The 23,069-nt window shown below is 37.3% G+C and overlaps 1 protein-coding gene across 1 annotated transcript; it reads left to right on the top strand.

Moving 5' to 3' along the window:
* The first annotated feature begins 15,130 nt into the window (after positions 1-15,130).
* Positions 15,131-16,512, top strand: LOC107817512 (GPI-anchored protein LLG1-like). Its single transcript, XM_016643361.2, has 2 exons — positions 15,131-15,292; positions 15,924-16,512. The coding sequence occupies exons 1-2, from the start codon at positions 15,205-15,207 to the stop codon at positions 16,331-16,333; spliced, it is 498 nt and encodes a 165-aa protein (XP_016498847.1). The 5' UTR covers positions 15,131-15,204; the 3' UTR covers positions 16,334-16,512.
* Positions 16,513-23,069: the final 6,557 nt, after the last annotated feature.

The following is a 23,069-nucleotide window of genomic DNA, read 5'->3' as shown; positions in this document are numbered from 1 at the left end:
TCGACTTTAATCCCCCAAGAAACTTGTTGATGATATCCATCATTGGGAAAAATCGAAAACTTTAATTTTTTTTAAACAGTTCTATATGTAACTCCTACAACTAACAAAAAGAAAACTAATAAATAAAAAATGCTGCGACGTGCAACCTGATCCTTTAAATATCACTCATAATCAAACCCTTGGCCTTACTCAGTCATCAATCTCTCCAGTCTCTCGGGCTCACAACACTCATGCTACGTAGCCTAATTCAATGATACAAGATGTGACAATATATAATAATATATATTGAGATATGATACAGAATGATGAATGCGACTGAGTACATAGCTGTAATTAAGCAAATAACTCAATATCAAGGAACGACCACTGTGGGTCCCAATAGTTCCAGCATATAGTTTAAACATGATTTCTAGCATAAATCACAGCTCAAGTGATCTATCATATTGAGTACAGTAAAAATGCTCAGATAATATAGCAACACAGTTCCATCAAATCGACTAATAACAATTCACACGGTGCATGCCCACACGTCTGTTTCTTGAGTTGCTTTTGGCTAGTTTCGAGCCGTTCCAAGGTTGGTACGCGTGGGATGGCATTTTTAGAGCATCGCTTGGTTTGCTCGGTATTGGATTTGGCTTGTTTGAGGTATGTAACACTTTTAAACTTGGTACTGAGGGTACGAAACCCTAAATTACATGTTATGTGATAGATGTTGAGGTGACATGCATACTAGGTACATCAAATCATGCCATAGGAAATAATTCCAATGATTGAAGCTGAATCTTTAATCAATACCCCAAAGTCAACCAAAAAGTCAAACCTAGGCCCGCACCTTGGAACCTGATATAACTTACAAAATCCTTCAACCCATTCAATTATGAGTACAACCATACTAGTTTCACCCAAATTTGACTTCAAATCGATGTTCAAAACTCAAAATTTTACTTTATGAAACTTTGTACAAAACCCCCCAATTTTCTCTGTAAAATTCACAATCCAATTAGCAAAAACGAAGATAGATTCATGAAATATAACTAAGACCGAGTAAAGAACACTTACCCCAATCCATATGGTGAAAATCGCCTCGAATATTGCCCCAATCCGAGCTCCCCAACTCAAAATATGATCAAATCAACAAACCCTCAATATTAAATATTTTTCCCAGATTTTATGCCTCGTTTCGTGTACCAAGCAATCCCGTAACTCGCTTTTGATGCCACCAATGGATTCCTTATGAAATTTCAGTCAAGTTAGGTTGTTGAATCACTCCATTTGACCTTATAATAAAGGAAATATGTTGGTTCAAATATTTGAAAATAGTGTAGATTTTTAAATATGAAATTAGTGACAATTTCGTAATAAATTTCTCATACGATGTCGGAACTTGATAATTCCAGTTGCTATGGTTTCAAAATTACGATACAGATCTAATTCTTCAATCAAAACAGAAATTGGAGCACATTTTCTTAATGTGGTACCATTTATGCTTGAAGAAACGACGTTGAAACATCAAAACGAGTGCAACACAACCCAAACCTATCCGAAACTTACCCGAGCCCGTCGGGACCCTGTCCGAACATACCAACAAGTACCATAACATAACACGGACCTACTCAAGGCCTCAAACCTACACTATTTGGAAATAGTGTAGATTTTTAAGTATGAAGTCAGTGGCAATTAAGTAATAAATTTCTCATACGATGTCGAAACTTGATGATTCTAGTTGCTATGGTTTCAAAATTATAATATGGATGTAATGCTTCAATCAAAACAGAAATTGGAGCTCATTTTCTTAACGTGGTACCATTTATGCTTGAAAAAACGACGCTGAAACATTAAAAAGAGCGCAACACAACCCAAACCTATCTGAAACTCACTCGAGCTCCTCGGGACCCCGTCCGAACATACCAACAAGTACCATAACATAACACAGAGCTACTCGAGGCCTCAAATCAGACATAGCAACATCGAAACAACGAATTGCACCTCAAATGAAACCTAAATTAAATTTGAACCTTCAACTTCCAAAACTCGCGCCGAAACATATGAAATCAACCCGAAATGAACTTAAATTTTGTACACAAATCCAAAATGACATAACGAAGCTATTCAAATTCTCGAAAACACAATCCGAATCCGATATGATCAAGGTCAGCTCTCGGTAAAATTTATGAACTTTCCAAACCCTCAAATTTCCAATTTTTGCCAATTTGTGCCGAAACCTTCTAGAAACATCCGAATACGAATACGTGCATACGCCAGAGTTCAAAGTCACCATCCGGACCTAACAAAACTAGCACAACTCCATTCTGAGGTTAAATAAGTGTCAAACTTGGTCAACTCTTCTAACTTAAAGTTTCAATCATGAAGTTCATTCTTCTAAATCGATTCTAAACAACATAAAAATCAAAACTGACAATTCACACAAATCATAATACAACATACGGAGCTACTCATGCCCTAAAATCACCGAGTGAAGTGTAAATTATCAAAACGACCGGTCGGGTCGTTGAAATGCCTCTCTAGATTACATGAACTAGTGAATATAGATGCAACAATTAAATCTTCCAAAATAGTTCAATACAAAAAATTTGAGTAGTAATCCACAAACAATCATCAATACACAAAATCCATCAAACCCTAAAGGGAACTACTCCATAGACATGGAGAAATTCATCACAAATTTAATTAAAGTATAGGAAAACATAGATTCGATCCAAACTCAGGGCTTGAGTGAGGAAGGAATGATGATATCCTTGTGCTTGTGTTCTTCCAACTCCTCTTTAGCTTCCGTAGGTCGAAAGTATGTGAAAAGTCCTCTAAAAACGTGTTTCTAATATACCAAGTAGGAACGAACCCGGATAAAACTACCCCCTTTAAGCCAAAGTGGGAAAACCTATAACTTTTTACACTTCATGCATCACACTATGCTACGTAGGATGCGTAGCATTAGTGCAATTTGCTCGGTTGTAAACTCTCTGAACTTAGCTTGTTTGACAAAATTTTGTACTGATGCTACGCACTATGCCTAGGATTAGTGTATTTTTCTTTCAACCCAAAACTCCAAGTCTCTAAACTTCTCAAACTTCTGAAGAAATTTTGTACTAATGCGAAACTTTAAGCCACGCGTTATGTGATGCACTAGTACTTTTTCGCTCTAGCCCTTGCTATTTCTTCCAACTTTCGTATGCAACGCAGGTCCACGAGCCCCGGATGCGATCCCAGTTTAATTTCTTGGATTTTACTCAGACTTCAAAAGCTCCAATAATTCGTTTTAGCTCCAGAACATCTTCTTAACTCGGTATCATCTCCTACAAAGCATGAAACACACAATCAATGCAAAACACTACCAATTAAAGCTCAAACACACGTAAAATGAAGTGAATTAGAGTGCAATAAGCGACTAAAATACGGGATTATATCCTACTCATCATACCAAAAATATTTAGAATAGATTAAGAACCCTAACATAACATCCTTGCATCAATATTTGACTCAAAAAAACCACGCATTTTTCACAACCTACTCACTTACTCTAACATAGAGGTCAACAACATTACCTTTTCTACGTGAATCAAGTGACCTCACACGTCACTTAGTCATCTCTGCCTCATTGCGGGTTAGCATCTCCGAAAGAAACAGAGGACTTCATTCATTGACAATTCAATTTCCCATTGAATCTCCAGAGAGCAATAGGCAAAAAGGACTACTAGAGCTATATACTTTGAGAACGAACGGAATACCTAAAAATTTAAGAATCAATTTTTTCTGACTTAGTTGTTGTCGTATTGAAAGAAGTGAAACGAATGCTAGAAAATAAGCTTCAAAGCTTGAACTTCCACTTTGAAAAGTCAGAAGAATTTTGTTTAGAGGAAGATAAAAAAAAATGCGGATTTCTCTATTGATTAACCTAAAGGCGGTTCCTCCATAATAACTATGAAAAAAGGAAGTGGAATTTACCAAGGTTAGTAGTAGTTGGGGCAAAACCCGCTTAATGAGAGAGATGGTTTTCCCGAAAAAGTAGAAATGATATGACTTATGATACTGGTTCTAGGAGGAGAGTAGTTCCACACCCAACGAATATTAAGAGCAATTAGGAACTCAATATAGAAAGAATTCACTCACTCTCAGAAATAACATTCATATGCAACAAGAGACGTACCATAGGTTTGCCTGTAGTGTAATACTCTACTAATTGAGCTCATTCAATTAAGGATCAAGTATGACTTTATTTGGTTGTAATGTAGGCTGCGGGATGGGTAAGATATATTTAAACATAATGATTATACCTCCCTAACATGTACATTAGCAATTAACACCCACACTTATATCAAACCAAAACTCTACCTTTACGTCAATATACGTCAACTCCCAACTTCTTTAAGCACAAATACATCAAGATTTACCACTATCAAGGAATATTTTTTACAGCAATACAAATGCATTTTTTCTTTTATTTTTCAATTCAAGTGGCTCTTACTTTCTTCAAAACAATGCGCCTTTATCCTATTTCAATATTTTCACCCAAAAGCCAAACCATCACCCCCACTTTACTTTTACGAAGTTCATAACAAATTCAAATGCTCACGAGAGGTAAAATGTTCAAATAGATGGTCAATCTAAACAAATGGGTAAGGCTTGCAATGTGGTTAACAAAGAAATAAGATTGCAGGCTAAAAGGGGTTAGCTAAGATACATAACAATTAGGTGGATAAAAGCTTATAACTAGCTCAACAAAGAAAAGCCTATATCACTTCCAAGACTGAATAAAATTACTACTTCCCTTTGCATACACACGGGGTAAGTTCTAGACATCAAATGCGATACACAGAATAATACAAAACCTCTCACACACATTAGCACATAACTCACTCAGGATCGGACTCATCAAGACTCTCTAGTCAAAGCAGTTAACCTATGAGTCAAGAATTGAGAATAGGCATCATAACTAAGACACTTACTACTCTTAAGGAAGAACAAGGTCAAGAACAGTTATCTCCATTTAACACCAGCACAAGACTTCCTAATTCCTAACAAAAGAAAAACTAACTACACTCGGCTCAAGCTAAACCCTCGGAAAAGAACCGCGTCATAAAGAAAAACTAAGGAGGAATTATTACACTAGTTCTTTTTCCTTCGACTTTAATCCCCCAAGAAACTTGTTGATGATATCTATCATTGGGAAAAATCAAAAACTTTAATTTTTTTTTAAATAGTTCAATATGTAACTCCTACAACTAACAAAAAGAAAACTAATATACATACATACAAATATCCCCCACCATACATTTTAAGTTGTGGTATGTCCCTATGGCACATATTTAAAAAGCATAAGGTAAATGAAACTTCCCTAAACATCTAATCGGGGTCTGAGTCGAAGTCGGGCTCCATTCCTCGCGCTGAAACTAATGCACACATCTATGAGGACAACATCTTCTCGGTCTTTTTAGGGTACACACAACACTTATCTTTCTCGGTCACCGCAACTTTCTCTTTCGAGTCCTTTAACTTCCACTCAACACTCACAGCTAGTTTGTCCTTTTGTGCCCCCTTTGCTACATCCACCTTAAAAGTCACAGTCTCCTCACCAACTCTAAGCATGAGTTTTCTCCTGTGTATATCTAATATAGCTCTACCCGTCTATAATAATGGTCTTTCTAGGATGAGAGGGACCTCCTTGTTTTTCTCCATATTTACCACTATAAAATCCACAAGAAATATGAACTTATCCACCCAAACTGACCCATCTTCCACTATCCCCTCGGGTGTTATAGTCGTTTGGTCTGCCAGCTGCAAAGATATGGGTGCAGACCTTAGCTCTCCAATCTCTTTCTCCAGTTTTCTGTAGATAGATAGAGACATTAAATTAATTGAAGCACCAGAATCACATAAGGATTTATCGAAATTAATAGTTCCAAAAGAGCAAGGTGTTGTAAAACTCCCTGGATCTCCACAGTTTTGTGAGAGTTTATTTTGCAATATCACGCTGCAATTCTCTGTGAGCTTAACCACTAAGGTCTTCTCTATTTTCCTTTTTTTTTTGTAAGGATTTCTTTCAAGAATTTAGCATAAGCAGTCATCTCTAAAAGCACTTCTGTGAATGGTAAGTTTACATGAACCTGTTTCAGCACATCCAGAAGTCTCTCAAACTACTTGTCCAACTTTTCTCTACTTAACTTATGGGGAAAAGTTAGAGCAAGCATATGCTTGCTCTCTTCAGGTTCCACCTTCTCGAGTTTTCTTCCTTCTTCTTTCTCTCAACTTCCATCTAGACTTTCTTATTCTTATCAACATCACTTTTCAGCTGGTCCCCACTTTCTTTTTCAAGTCTAATATTTTCTTGGATTGGGGTGAGATCTTTCAACACTTGCCCACTTTTCAACATTAAGCATTCACCGTTTCTTTGGGATTTCTTTCTGTATCAACCGGGAGCATTCTTGGGGCCCTCTCAAACATTAGAGTAGCTAGTTTCCCAAACATATCATTCAAGGTTACGAAAAGATATGCCCAGTTCTTTAATAGTTGCACCATGGGCATCAAGCCTCTCATCTGTCTTGATAATAAAGGCCTTCATAAGTCCTCCATACTAGACGGATTAGACTATAGAGGTTGATAATGCTGCCTCTACTGATTTTGAAAACCTGGAGCTCCTTGTCCCTGGGGTCTAGAGTTACTTTGCTTCCATGAGTCCAGGATACCATTTGGTGAGTTCCACGAAAATCCTGGGTGTGTCTGTCCCATAAGATTGAAATTATTTCCACTCTGGTAGTTGCCTCTATCAAATCTTCCACAGTATTTACCACTTCATCTGCAGCTATGACCTGACACTCATACGAGTTGATGACCCATTCCACAGAAATCACAAACTAGTGATGGTTGACTATGGACCTTGGCTAAGGTCAGCCTATTTATCTCTTTGGCCATGGCATCTAGTTGGGCTGCATCGCTATATTGGAATCTACTTGATGAACCCTGACTGATTTTCTTCTATCATTTCTCTCAGAAGGCCACTGGTTAGTATCTTCAAAGAGCTCATAAAGTATTGCCACAATCTCCTCAGGAGTCTTCTTCATTAAAGGACCTCCAACTGCAATGTTTAGAGTTCATCGTGAGGGAGGTGTTAGTCCACTCCAAAAGTCATGGAGTTTCATCCACAATTCAATCCCATTATTCTAACACTTCCTCACTATCTCCTTGAATCTTTCACAAGGCTTGAAAACTGTTCGGTGTCCGTCTGGCAAAAGTTGTGAATTTCCCTCCTGAACTTTATTGTTTTTGTAGTTGAGAAGTATTTGTCAAGAAACTTTCTAGTCATATCTTTCCATGTCTAGATCGACCCCGTTGGTAAGCTACGAAGCCAGTGCTTTGCGTAGTCCTTCAGTGAAAAGGGGAATGCCCTTAAGTAGACTATATTCTTTGATACTCCATTATATTAGAAGGTGTTCATGATTTCTTCAAAGTCCATCAAGTGAGTGTTAGGATCTTCGTTCACCTATTCTCTGAAAATACAGTTGTTTTGGATAGTTTGAAGCAAGCGTTGCTTCAACCAAAAGTTATTTGCTTCTACTGGTGATGGTCTGACACTGGACAATCTCTGATCGTATACTGGTCTAGCGTAATCACCAAATGCTTTACCAGGCCCGAGCACCACATTCTTGAACCGATCTTCAATCAAGGGTTGATTCAGATTGAATCTTCGACCCCCATCATTGTTGACGGTCTCATCAGCAGATCTACAGCCTGCCTCAGCTTCTATCCTTGCAGCTTCATCTCTCTGCTATGCTGCTTCTCTTGCAGCTAGATTTGCCCCATCTTCACTGTTATTAGCCATGTGTTCCTGGGTTAAAGGTTGCTCCAAGAAATTTCTAGTGAGTTTTTTCTCTTTCCTCAACTTTCGCAGACTCTTTTCTACCTCTGGGTTGTATGGAATCAATTCCTTTGAAGAAGATCGAGTCATACACTAAAGGATTCAATCTGCTGCCTGCATATGGAAGAGGAAACCCGTGTGGAATAAAAAAAATTCCCGAATTAGAACCAAAAACTATTTTGAACACTATTGACTGCCAATCCCCAGCAACAACGCCAAAATTTGATGATCGCAAAACACACACTTAAATTATGCTCGCTAATCAAAGATAATATAGTATAATATCATATCCACAAGGATTAGATTTAAACAGTATTCTCATAGTTTCTAGCTTGATTGCTATCCAAGAGGATCAACAATTGAGATTTATATGATTAATAATTAAAATTAACTAAGAATCTAAAGCTATTGACTAGTGACTATCGAGATAATTCACTTATAATGTTCAAGTGAGTCTCTCGAATTCACTCAATTATTGGTTCAAACGTTCAACAGAACTCCTCTCTCAATTAGCTCTAACCTCACGAGACGAACCAAATTAAGCACTGTGAAGATATGCAAGAACGCATAGTGGATTGGTCTTTAGGAAAACCTCTTTCGATTATTCTCCTAATTAGGTTTAATCAATGATTGAACTAGTCTTTTTCGATTACTTAGAATAATCTATGAACTCAACCAATAATACAATGCAAAGATATCACAAGTTATGCCTCTCTCGATTACACGAACTATTGAATATAGATGCAATAATTAAATCTTCCAAAATGATTCAATACATAAAACTAGAGTTATAAATAACAAACAATCGTCAATACACCAAATCCATCAAACTCTAGAAAGGGAACTACTCCATTGTCACGACCCCGGTTCGCCCTTTGTGAACCATTGTGACGGCACCTAGTCTTTACGACTAGGTAAGCCTAAATTGCGGAAGTAAAACAATTTAAAAACAGAAATAAGGTAATAACAGTGTTTAAATGTGCCGCTCGGCATACACCATATATAAATCTCAAAACCAATATCCAAATCCAAGATCTGTAAACCCACGAATCACAAGCTAAGAAGAAGAAATACTACATAGCTCTAACTCCGGAATTCGTCTAGTAAGCACAGAAAGTATAGAAGGGCTAAATACTAAAAGCAGGAATAGAAAGGGACTACTTGGTCTGCAAACGCGGCAGATGTACCTCGAAGTCTCTAAGTAGTCGCCTTCCTCAAGTATGGTAGGCCTGAGTAGAAGTAACTGAATCTTCACATGAAAAACATGCGCAAAAAGGGGCATGAGTACACCACATCAGTACTCAATAAGTGTCAAGCCTAACCTCAGTCGGGTAGTGACGAGGAAGGTCAGGGCCCTACTGAGATTAAGTAAATAATAAGATGACAGGATAAGATAAGCAGTACAATTGAGAATCTACAGTAAGAATCTATACAGGATAATAAGAGTACAATAATAGAAACATGGATAAAGGCAAACCACAAGGACAATACCACTCACAACAAGGATAATAACCGGGGATCTCTTGGTATCCCGCAATACATGTTGGGGATCTCTTGGTATCCCGAGGATCTCTAGGTATCCTCAATATACTCTAGGGATCTCTTGGTATCCTCAATGTATTATAGGGATCTCTTGGTATCCTCAATGTATGATGGGGATCTCTTGATATCCCGAGAATCTCTTGGTATCCTCAATGTATGATAGGGATCTCTTGGTATCCCGAGGAACTCTTGGTATTCTCAATGTATGATAGGGATCTCTTGGTATCCCGAGGATCTCTTGGTATCTTCAATATATGATAGGGATCTCTTGGTATTCCGAGGATCTCTCGGTATCCTCAATATGCGTGCTGGGGATCTCTTGGTATCCCGTACTTCAACTCAAATCGTAAATGCGTACAGGGGATCTCCCGGGTTGCTGTTCCGTAGTCCTAAAGCAAAACACACAACAATGGCACATGGAATACTCAAATAAACTCAACTTCATAACAAGGTAATACGGGCAATTCTAACCTAGCATGTTTCACGTAATACAAATAAGGCAGTTAAAGCAAATAAAGCAATTAAGTCAATTAGACATGCTTCTCTAAGCTAACAGCAGGTTTAAAAGAGGAAGTAGAATAGATAGGAAGGGAAAACACAATTAAAGTTACTTAATAAAAATCGGATTTTCAACTATTAGCAAAAGTACGCACTCGTCACCTCACGTACAAGGTATTTCAATTAGCACAATACCAATCCTAAAGGGAAAGTCCCCCACATAAGGTTAGACAAGCCACTTACCTCGAGCAAGCTCAAACTCAACTCGAAACCATGCTTTTGTCACTAGTATCCGACTCCAAATGGCCCAAATTTATTCAATTCAATTGCATATTGTAAATAACACTCTAAGTAACTGATTCTACAATTAAATTCTAAGCTAATACGTGAAATTATGTAAAATAACCAAAATGCCCCTCAGGCCAATGCCTCGGAATCGGGTGAAATTTATATTTTCAGAAACCTCGCACTCTCACGAGTCTATAAATAACAAGAACACTGAAATCGGAGTCCAAATGGCCCTTCAATTCCTCAATTAAAGGTCTCTTAAACTCAAGCCCTAATTACCCATTTTTTTCAAATTTCTCACCATTAATTAGGTCTTTAATCACATAAAAAATGAGTTATGAAGTCAAGGACATTACCTCCAAGTGATTCCCCTTTGATTTCCTCAAAAACCCCTCTTAGAAGCTTCAAACTCGGATAAAAATGGTGGAAGAATAGCCAATTTTCGCAAAGGCAACTATTTTTCGCAAATCGCAATTCAATTTCCGCTTCTGCGAACTCTACGCTGCTTCTGCGGCTCCGCACCTGCGGAACCCAAACCACTTATGACCGGTAACAGCTGAAACCTGCAATCTTTAAACTTCAAAATCCTTCCGTCAACCATCCAAAATCATCCTGAGGCCCCTGGGACCCCAACAAAAAGCACCCACATTACCTAATACCTTATTCGAACTTGTAGCAATCCTTAAAACACCTAAAACAACATCAAAAACTTGAATTAATCAAGGATTTAAGCCTAAGAACTCCAAATTTCCTCAAAATACGCTTTCGACCAAAAACCCAACCAAACCATCTCCGAATAACCTGAAATTTTGCACACACATCCCAAATGACATAACGAAACTACTGAAATTTTTGGAATTCCATTCCGATCCTCGGATCAAAATCTTACTATCAGACCGGAAACCTCCAAAATTCAACCTTCGACATTTCAAGCCTAGATTAGCTACGGACCTTCAAAATACTATCCGAACACGCTCATAACCCCAAAATCACCCAACGGAGCTAACAAAACCATCAGATTTCTATTACGAGGCCGTCTTTACACTGTTCTGACTATGGTCAATTTTTCAACACTTAAGCTCTCATTTAGGGACTAAGTGTCCCAAAACTCTTCGAAACTCCAAACTGAACATCCCGGCGAATCAAATTAGCAGAAATAAACTTGGGAAAGGCAGTTAATAGGGGATCGGGGCATTAAATTCTTAAGACGACCGGCCGGGTCGTCACATCCATAGACATGGAGAAATTTATCACAAATATAATTAAAGTATAGGAAAGCATAGATTTGATCCAAACTCCGGTCTTGAGTTAGGAAAGAATGATGAAATCTTGTGCTTGTGTTCTTCCAACTCCTCCTTAGCATCCTTAGGTCGAAAGTATGTCAAACGATCTCTCAAAAACATGTTTCTAGTGCATTTATACCAAGTTAGAATGAACCCGGACGAAACTACCCACTTTGAGCCGAAGTGGGAAAACCTACAAATGTTTTACACTTCATGTGCCGCACTATGCTACACAAGGTGCGCAACATTTGTGCAATTTGCTTGGTTGTAAACTCTCTGAACTTAGCTTATCTAACAAAACTTGTACTGATGCTACGGACTATGCCTAGCATTAGTGTATTTTTCTGTCAGACCCAAAAACTCCAAGTCTCTGAACTTCTCAAAATTCTGAAGATATTTTGTACTAATGCGACACTTTAAGCCACACCTTATGCGACACACTAGGACTTTTTTGCTCTAGCCCTTGCTCTTTCTTCCAACTTTCTTTTGCAACACCGGTCCACGAGCCCTTGACGCGATCCCGATTTAATCCCTTGGCTTTTACTCACACTTCAAAGCTCCAATCATTCAATTTAGCTCTAGAACATCTTCTTAACTCGGCATCATCTCCTACAAAGCATAAAACACACAATCAATACAAAACACTACCAATTAAAGCTCAAACACAAGTAAAGTGCAGTGAATTAGAGTACAATAAGCGACTAATACGCGATTATAGCCTACCATCAAAGTCAAGCAAAGCCAATTCAATCCAAACCAAGTTAAACCAATCCAAGCCAAAACAACTTATCCAAATGGGTAAGAAAAGTGGGATGGGTAGGTAGGTTGGATAATTAGTTTTAATTGGGTAGGTATATATTGTAACTAGTTTGCAAATGGATAGAGAAGGATAATTAGTGGTTTGCCTTTGTATTCCAATGGATCTAGCGATTTTTGTTCAAATTCTGTATTTGTCTTATTAAATTTATTGAATATGTACTGATTATTAACTTATACCAATAACAAAAAAAAATTAGAATCTCAAACTCATAAACTTCAAATCTTGGCTCAACCTTTGCCTCTACTCCCCTTGAAAAATATTGCATTTCCTCTCTTGGGGCAAATGTGGGAGACACAGCTACCCAAAGTCATCCTATAAATCTCAGCCTCAACAATACCACCCTTCACATTAGATTCAACCAACATCAACAAATCAAGACAGTTAAAAGTCTCTCTTGATACTCAATGCTCGAATTGAAACTTAAAAGGCACTTCAGAAGCACTTGGGACAATGTCTGCATGCAACATCTTGCTCCTGCAAGCATTGTTCTAAAAACTGAGTTTCACCAAAAAAGTTGTTCTATTGTAATGGAGTGGGAACCCTAGGAAATGATCTCCTATGACCACTTACTATTTCAATAGTTGCAGTTTTAGATTGACACTTTACTCCCTTTAGATTTTAAATCTTCCAAAATAAGTTAGTTGCTATTTTCAGCTTTGCCTTTTTGTGTTGCTTATGTCATTTCTCGTTAGACAACCACGAATATTCAGACATTGTTGCATATGTCTAGAAGAAAGCAACGTCTAATCGTTTTTTGGCCATATACATATACAGTCCATTCAATTTGACACTATTTTTTATTTTGACACTCTATCTCTACCTTGTTTCATTTTGGCCCTCCAACTTTATTTTATATGTTTTATTTTGGCCCTCCAACTTTATTTCTTAAGTTCTATTTTAACACAAAAGCTGAAACCAGTGCAAAAAATATAGCGCGTGTGTATACACAAATTTGAGGTGTAATAAATATTCAATTAAATATTTTCACCTGATTTTTTTATCCATGTCAAATGGATCAATACTCAAATACCTGAACCCGACCGTATTTTTCATCCACTGTTTTCCAATCTTCATTCTCTAAGTTCCAAAACTTTCATCTGCCGATTTTTTACCTGGCCCGTTTAGATAAAATAAACTCACAAAAAATGGTCGGATTTAGGTATTTTAGTATTGTTCCATTTGATATGGATGAAAAAATTCAGTTGGCAATATTTAATTGGATATTTATTAGAGAAATTTTCATAGAGCACTATTTTTTAGTAGTTATTAGCCATCTATAGATACCATTTGTTATATTACAGATTATAGATATCTTTTCTGTGGTTATAAGATGTATTTGATGTATTTAAGCTATTGTATTTATGAATACAATAGCAAAAATAGGCGTGAATCAGGGAAGTTTAGCTAATCAGTTGTTGTATTCGTAAGTATTTGACTGTATTCATGGAGTGAAACATGGGATTACAGCTGGACAAATTATTGTATTCGATTGTATTCACGACGTGAAATGGAGGATTCAACTGTTTTTAAAACGGAAAGTGAATCAATTAACATAATAGACTTCTAATATAACTCAACAAACTCAATTATAACACACAAATTTTGTATTTTTCAGTTATAAAAAAGATTCTCAACCAAAAAATACCCCAAAAATATAGCAATCTTATATAATACATCTGAATACATAAATTATATTAATTAAAAAATATATGAATACATTCATGGCATATAGCGAGACAGTGAATACAATGAAACACATAGAATACAGCGGGATACATTGAAATATAATGAGAAAAAAGTCACTGATTACAATGAAATACATGGAATACAACGAGATACATTGAATTACAATGAAAAAAAAGATAGTGAATACAATGAAATACAGCGAGATATATTGAAATGCTCTTAAAAAAAAGTTAACAGAATCTTCAAATTGCTCAACCCCAAACTTCAAACGACCTATTTTAGTCGACGATTATCCGGCGACCCATAGGATTCCGACCATGATTCCATAAGCAGCGATGAGAGAAAGAAGAAGAAAATGAGAAAGATTGCTGAAGAAGAAATTGCTAGCATCCGTAACGTATATGAAGAAGTTAAAGTCCCAGAACTGAATTTGGCTAGCACCCGCTGGTAATGAATCGGAAGAAATTACTAGCACCCACTGAAGAAGAAATTGCCAAGAAGTTAAAGTCCCAAAAAATTCCTTGCCATGGAAAGGAAGAAGAAGAAGAAACATACTGGCAGAAGAAAACAATCAAAATCGGAAAGGAAGAAGAAGAAGAAGAAACATACTAGAGTTGGCCATGGAGATTTCATTGCCTTCATTAGGGTCAAGCCAGGGAGGCAGCGTATATTATGTGAGAGAGGGCAGCGTATTTTATGACTTAAGGGTAGGAGGTGACCATAAATAGATATTTGACTATAAAAATCAAAAAGTAGCCATGGAATATAATTTTTTAAAATGATATTTATTTAAAATAAATAAAGTATCAACCTTTGCTATATGAGGTATTGTATTTTGCCCTTTTTCAAGAGACCTAGTCAACTGGAGAAATTAAGATGCCTATAAACTTTAGGAACTAGAGAAATTAAGAGCATATAAAACTGAAAAGATCTATGGACTAAAATTAACCCAAACAAGATTTCAATTTCAGCGCATATAAAACTGAAAGATCAATGGACTAAAATTAACCCAAACAAGATTTCAATTTCAGCCTTTCTTTCTCCGAGTCTCATGTCTTAATTTTCTCTTCATTTCATTGGCTTTCATTTGTTATGGTTAACCTTTCTCTGCCTTATAAATAAAGAACAAATTTCAAAGAGATTAATCATTACAATTAAGGGAAGAAGAAGAGATAAATAAGAGTTAATCTCTAACCAAATTAAGAAGAAGAGAAGCAAAGATGGGGTTTGAAATTAGATCATGCTTCTTCTTGTTTCTCTTCTTCCTTGTTGTTGGCTTGGCTTCCTCTTCCCCAACCTACATCAAATGTAATTTTATTAGTTCCTCAACGCATTTTTTTATGTCTTTAATTCAATATGCTCTTGTTCTGGATATTAATTCAACTTGCAACACTAACAAATCAATTTTCCTATTTAAATAAATTCCCTTTTTCTTACATTCAAGATCTTATGGAAAAACTTCTTGGTTTTTTTTTTTTTTTTTACTTTGTATTTTGTTTACCAGGAGCTTATCAAAAAAAACAAAAAGGACAGGTCAGTGCACTAAGCTCCCGCTATGTGCGGTAAACGGGGAAGGGGCGGACCACTAGAGTCTATTGTATGCAGTCTTCCCTGCATTTCTGCAAGAAGTTGTTTTCACGGCTTGAACCCGTAACCTCCTGGTCACATGGCAACAACTTTACTAGTTACGCCAAAACTCCTAGTCTTTACTAGGAGCTTATTATGAAAAGAAATCTAGTAGAGTTGTCTGTAACCCTATGTTTTTCCAGGATTTGTTTAGCTTTTTAAAGATTTATACGGTCACTAGAAAATACATTAAAAAATTCTAATACTCTCTATATTTATATAGAATCCTAAAGCAGACCCCAACTTATTTGAGTTTGAGGCTTAATTATTATTATTATTATTATTTAATTAAATTCTCTTTGTGTTTGAGCAGATAGCGTGCTTCGTCAGTCTCACGCGCCGGGGCGTGGCCTTCTTCAACAATATTTAGTGAAGAATGATTGTCCCATTAATTTTGAGAAGGAAGACTACACACCCCTTACTAGCCAATGCAAAGGGCCTCAATACAATCCAGCATTATGTTGCAATGGATTCAAGACAATTGCATGCAGATACACAAACGAAATAAATGATGAGAGCAATGGGTGTGCTACTGGTATGTTTATCTCCATTAATGAAAGTGGAAAATACCCTACTGGTCTTTTTGAGAATATTTGCAAGGAAGCAGAAGAAGGTTTAAAGTGTGACAATGTCAAGAGCCCTGTTGCTCCAAGACAAAATGTTCATAGTACACCAAGATCAAATCCCAGAGTTGGTAACAGACAAGCAATTGGTAAACATTAGGCAAGAAAAAGTTTTAAGCTTTAATAATTGCTTGTAATAGTATGGAATTCCAAGTCTTGTACGTACATTATTCTGTTGGTTTTGTTACCTCTCATTTATTTTGTGATTTAAATTTTGTACCCAGTATTTTGGGATGTTCGCGAGACTATAATGAATAAGATCATTCATTTTTGTTTTTCTTTCTCTTCCTCTTATTCTGGTATTTGGCCTAAATGGAGAATGTTAGAGGTTGGTACTATAATGGGCTTTGTACAAAGTTGGCCGCTCAGCCAAACACTATAGGGATTTTTACATACCTATACACTTGGAAACCTTATTACCAAAAATATTCATGTTTAGTTAATTATCGATCTAAACAAGTTTTGTTTATAGAATATATATATTCCACTTAAAAAGGCTCCCAATCCATTATCAGTGCTTTTAGTTACACCATTTTTTTTTTCTTTTCTCCTCTTTTCTTTCTTCTCTCCCGATTCTATTTGCTATACCCTTGATATCTAAGATCTTTTCTTCTCTTTAAATTTTCGATGTAAATTACTTCCTCAAAAATAATCTAAAGTAAGAACAAACAGACAAAATAAAATACAGAGAAGAGAGAAGATATATAGGCGATAGTATTAGGAACTCAATTCTTACCTTTCAATTGTAATTTATAATGGAAAGGCTTATCTTTACCAACTCTTCACTTCCCTCATCTAAACTCCACCACCTTAAGCCCTTTCCTCGTCTCTCCCAACTCGAATTCTCTGTTCCGAGATTTCAAACTCTGCCCTCCCTTAAACGTGTTGAGTGTCGCGGGCCCAATTCGCTTTCTTGTGATACAATTTGTATACAATATTTATACAATATGTCTTTTGTATATTTTGTATCTGATTTATACATATTAAAAATAAATTTCATACAACTAATTATATATTATACAACTTATCTACAACTATCATACATTATTTCTACCTAGTTATATACAACTACAATATCATACAACTTAAATACAATTTTTATATAATATTGTTAAACTTTCATACAATATTTAAATAAAAAAACATATATAAACAACAGAATACAATTTACCTACAATATTACTACAACTTTACTACAATTTCATAAGTATAATATATATTATGTCTTCTTCTTCTTCTTCTTCTTCTTCGTCGTCGTCGTCGTCGTCGTCGTCGTCGAGTTTCAATATGAAATTCGGTCAAAATCAAGTCTAATCTTTACCAAAACACCCTCAAAATTGAGATATAACCTCCAAATAATATTTTCAATTATTTGCCACAACACCCAATCCAAACAAAATAATGGTTTTTGAAAACCTAAATTTGAATTCAAAGCTTCAAAATTTTTAATGGTTGTCAATGGTGGAATTGCTACTCTCTTTCCTTTGCTCTACATTACTGGAATTAGGGATTGAAAGATAGAACGAGACGTAGAGAGAGAGAGAGACAGCATGAGAGAGAGAGAGAGAGAGAGAGAGAGCATAAGAGGGAGAGAGAATAAGGATGAGAAATAATTGATTCCTAATATAAAGGGATACTCATTTAATTCCTAAAATGTGTATAATTGGTAAATTTATATATATGATGTAATTAAATTAAAACTTGAGTAGGAAGGTAATGTATAAGTATGTAAAAATTCCAAAACAATAACAGCCACTAGCCCAATCTTTGGCAACCGCTTGACTTTCTTTTTCACTTACAATTAGTAGTCAAAGAAGTATTAACCCGCTATTCTCGACAATTCTAAGCCTTGCGAAATCTCACAAAAATCCTCCAAATCCTTGCTATTTTTGACAATTCGAAGCCTTAGCGAAATCTCACAAAAATCCTGCAAACCCAGTGAAATCCCTCGTCAAAAAACCAACCCTTTCACCCTCCAAAAATCGATCAAATCCAACTGTCTTATCTACAACTGCCAAACTCCTTCCTATTATACTACAGATTTTGATCCCTTTTTTATCTCTTACAAAAAACTGACATTTTCATATTGGCTCAGTTTAATGGGGGAAAAACATTGTATTGCTTAGCATAAATATCCATGATACAAGAAGAAGAAGAATGTGTTGTATACGTTGTACACGGAGGCGGACCTAGGATTTGAGTGTAATGGGGGCACCGTTATTGATATAGATATGTTGTAACGACCCGACCGGTCGTTTTGAGCTTTTATACTTCGCTCGCCAGTCCTCGGGCATGGCTAGCCCTGTGTGGTGTATATGACTTATGTAAATCATCGGTTTTGATTTTCAGGGTAATCGGAATGAATTTGGAAGAACAGTTCTCAATTTGAAGTTTAAAATTTGAAAGGTTTGACCAAGTTTTGAATTGTTAGTATATGATCTCAGATTGGAATTTTTATGATTTGGTTAGCTTCGTTAGGTGATTTGGGACTTAGAAGCGTGATCGGAATGTATTTTGGAAGTCCGTGGAAGGTTTAGACTTGAATTGGCGAAATTGGAATTTTGGCGTTTTTCAGTTGATAAGTGAGATTTTGATATAGGGGTCGGAATGGAATTTCGGAAGTTGGAGTAGGTTCGTTCTGTCATTTGTGACGTGTGTGCAAAATTTCAGGTCATTCGGACGGGGTTTGATAGACCTTTTGATTGAAAGCGGAATTTGGAAGTTTTTGGAATTCTTAGGCTTGAATCCGATGCAAATTTGGTGTTTTAATGTTTTTTTGAGCATTCCGAAGGTTGGAACAAGTTTGAATGATGTTATGGGATATGTTGGCATGTTTGTTTGAGGTCCCGAGGTCCTCGGGTGTGTTTCGGGTGGTTAACGGATCAATTTTTGGACTTTGGACTTGGTAGATTTTTTGATATTTTATTGCAGAGAAATCCTTCTTCGCGAACGCGAGAACCCGCGATAGGTTCTCGCGTTCGTGAAAGGTTAATGAGAGCGGCAGTCAAGTTGTTCTTGGCGTTCGTGATGTTGGTCCCGCGTTCGCGAAGGTATATGAGTTTAAGGCTACGCGTTCGCGATTGGTGTTCCGCGTTCGCGTAGGCTCGAGCCGTGTGGTCATCGCGTTCGCGTGTGGGACCTCGCGTTCGCGAAAGAGAGAATTTGGTCAGTGAAGCTTTGAGCTTTGCGAACGCGAGGGTGATGTCGCTTTCGCGATGAAGAATACCTGGGCAGTCAGTTTATATTTTTAAAATCGAGGGTTTGGTCCATAATTTCGAAATTTCATTAGTGAGCTCGGGAGAAGGTGAACTTTGAGGAAATTTTCAGTGGAGCTATTGGGGTAAGTATTATTCACTCATATTTGGTTTAATTCCATAATTTAGTCTTGAATTTCATCATTTAATTTGAGAAATTAGAGTGGAAATTAGGAAAAAATGGAAGAAAAGTTTGAGAATTCTTTTGGGAATTTGAATGGGCATTTGATGTTGGATTTTGATGTATTTGATATGTACGAACTCGTGAGAGTGTAAAGATTCTATTGATGTGATTTTTATCGGATTCTGAGACATGGGCTCGAGGGCTGGGTTTGGCCAATTTCAGGATTTTTGGGATAGATTGGATATTTTCGAATGGGCTTTGTTCCCTTAGCATATTTTGATGGTATGAATATGCTTTTGGCTAGATTTGGAGCATTCGGAGGCCGAGTCGAGAGGCAAAGGCATCGCGAGATAGAGTTTGGACCGGATTGAGGTAAGTAATAATTGTAAATATCTGTCCTGAGGATATGAAACCCCGGACTTAATATCGTTGTGCTACTTTGAGGTGACGCACATGTTAGATAACAAGCGTGGGGTCGTGCATCGTTGGGGATTGTGACTTAGTCCGTCCCGTATGACTATTAAACTGCGTATTTGACTGAAAACTGTTTGATATCATTGTATTTTGGAAACTATTACCATGTTTTGGGCTGAATGCCATATTTGGGCCTCGTTCCAACTGTTTTGGACCCTTAGGGGGATTTTTACTACTATTCCTCACTGTTTTGACTTCATATTTGTACTCAGTCATGCTGTATTCTACTATTTTCATAACTCAGCCATATTTACTCCGTTTTTGATATTCTAAATAATATTTTCGGTTGAGCATCATGTTTTACTGTTGCCCCGAGTGGCTTGAGAGATTTATGACAGAGTGAGCCCGAGGGCCTGTGTTGTGAGGATACTGTGGGATCGGGTTGCGCGCCCAGCAGTGTTGTACTGATTCATGAATACGAGGCCGAGGGCCTGATTTGTTACGCCACGAGTTGGCTTGATATTAGGTCGAGAGCCTGTTTGATTATGCCATGAGATGGCTTGATATTGCGCTTGGGCCGTAAGGGGCCCTTCCCGAAGTCTGTACACCCCCAGTGAGTGTGGGTACCTAGTGTGAGATGTGATATAGCCCGAGGAGCTGATGTTGTTCCATGTTATTGCCCAAGGGGCAGTTCTTGATTTATGTTATGCTCGAAGGGCTGATTGTGAGTGATTATGAGGTAACCCGAGAGGCTAGTTCTGTTGACATTATGCCCGGGGGCGGTTTATGGTACATGTTTTGCCCGAGGGGCTGTATACATTTCTATCATGTTTACTCATTGTTTTATCACTTGTTTGAAACTATTGAAAATTGTTTTAAAAGGTTTTACCAAAACTGAGCACGATTTACGAAGTAAATGATTTATGTATTGTGTTGGAAATATCCTGCATTTGTTGAAGCGTTTGACGTGGCTTACGTGTTTTCTTACTGCTCAGCTTTCATTTACTTTTATTACTTACTGAGTTGGAGTACTCACATTACTCCCTGCACCTTGTGTGCAGATTCAGGTATTTTTTAACCCGATAGCGGGTGTTGATTGCTCAGTGGAAGATTCATCGGAGTTAGCAAGGTAGCTGTCCGACATCCGCAGCACTGCTTTTCTCCCTCTTGTTTTTCTTACACTGTATTTAGTACATTTTAGAATCTCTGTTGTATTCATACCTTAGTATATGCTCGTGACTTGTGACACCCCGATGTCGGGCTTGTGTATTTATTCTGCACTGTTCATTTAGACTTATCTTATGCGATATTTGATTAATTAAAGGCTTAAAAATGACTGTTACTGATTAAATGGTTAAATTTTGGGAGTTGTGTCGGCTGGCCTAGTTTCACGATAGGTTCCATCACGACCGGGTCGGTTTTAGGGTCGTGACAAGTTGGTATTAGAGCCTAGGTTACATAGGTCTCACGAGTCATGAGCAGGTTTAGTAGAGTCTCGCGGATCGGTACGAAGACGTCTGTGCTTATCCTTGGGAGGCTAAAGAACCTTTAGGAAAACTTCACATTCTTGAACTCTTATCGTGCGTCCTTGATTCAGCTTGAAATGTAACTTTTTGAATTCATTCCATGCGTTCGTATGCACGCATGAGCGCTCAGTATCGGATATGCATCGATGGCTTGTAATTCCCTGATCGAGGGGAGAGATATGATCTCTGTGTGTTGATGTTGGGCCAGTCTGGAGTACCTGAGACCGGGTTTTGCCTATAGCTTGAGCACTGAGGCGTTGATTGTGTGAGCACGTACTTTTGGATTTGTATGTCCGATAGTGTTCCGATTAGTGGGAGTGATGACTGAATAGTTACGTGATGAGTGTGATGTGACTGCGAGATATGTTCATATGAATTGAATGAGACGAGAAGGGTCTGCTTTGGGGTAGCAAGAACTATTTGGTGCTTGATTTCCATCGTGAGTTGATGTATAGCCCCGAGTTGTAGGTGTGTTGAAGGATCTTTACATTTTGCCTAGTTGGGAAGTGAAGTAGATTTCACGTTGTGATATGAATTCAGACTTAGGAAGATTAAGTGACTACGTAATGTTTATGACAGTGGAAGGGTATAAAGAGATGTTAGTTTGAGGCGAAGCAGGTGGGTTATCTCCTGCGGAGTGTTCTGAAGTTTGTGTGATCCTTATGTTGTTTGTTGGAAGATCTCTTTTACTAGTGAAATATATGTGTTGCAATTCGAATTTGGGTCGCTTAAGAGAGTGGGCTTGACTGTTACAAGGGTGAATGCGAGATTTGTAGAAGATTTGAAGTACTAGATGGTCTATGTTGCACGAGCTTATGAAGGATTGAGTTTAATCTCACTATGGTATTATGGCAGTAATAGAGTATATGCATTATGTGTTATTATGTGTTTTGATCTATGACTTTGCGCCAAGTGGGGGAGTCTGCTATTGATTAGTTGATTGCACGGTTATGTGCTATGTTGGTTCAAGTTGGAGGCGTGCTGGTGAATCAATTATGGCTTACGGAGGTTGAGATCAAGGATGGCTCGAGTAAAGGAAATTTCAATAAAAGTTATGTTATGCTTTATGGGTATATAAGAAGCATAGAATGACTTGAGTTGTTATGAGTAAAGAGTGTGCAGTGCATAGAACAGAAAGTTGCTTGGTTGCATTAATTAAGGTTACGTTCTGCGGTGTTGGAGTGCTATTGGAGCACATGTTGCCCTGTCCGTTTGATCGGTCTAATTGTGGTTGGTACTAAAATGAGCTTTGTACAAAGTTAACCGCAAAGCCAAAAACTATAATAGCCACTAGCCTAATCATTGGCAGCCGTCTGACTTTCCTTTTCACTTACAATTTGTAGTCAAAGAAGTATTAACCTGCTAGTCCCGAAAATTCTAAACATTGTGCTCACAAAAATACTTCAAATCTAGTAAAATCCCATATCGAAACCAACCCTTTTACCCTCCAAAAATCTATCAAATCCAACCGTCTTATCTACAACTTCCAAACTCCTTCCTTTTATACTACAGATTTTG

This window comes from Nicotiana tabacum, chromosome 21 (assembly GCF_000715075.1).
Source record: "Nicotiana tabacum cultivar K326 chromosome 21, ASM71507v2, whole genome shotgun sequence".
NCBI lineage: Eukaryota > Viridiplantae > Streptophyta > Magnoliopsida > Solanales > Solanaceae > Nicotiana > Nicotiana tabacum.
This window is presented reverse-complemented; position numbering and strand designations above follow the sequence as displayed.

Bases quoted from the DNA above. Each gene is read 5' to 3' on its own strand.
- LOC107817512 (XM_016643361.2), top strand. From the start codon at position 15,205: ATGGGGTTTGAAATTAGATCATGCTTCTTCTTGTTTCTCTTCTTCCTT. The intron at 15,293-15,923 runs GTAATTTTATTA...GTGTTTGAGCAG, and splicing joins TTCCCCAACCTACATCAAAT to ATAGCGTGCTTCGTCAGTCT.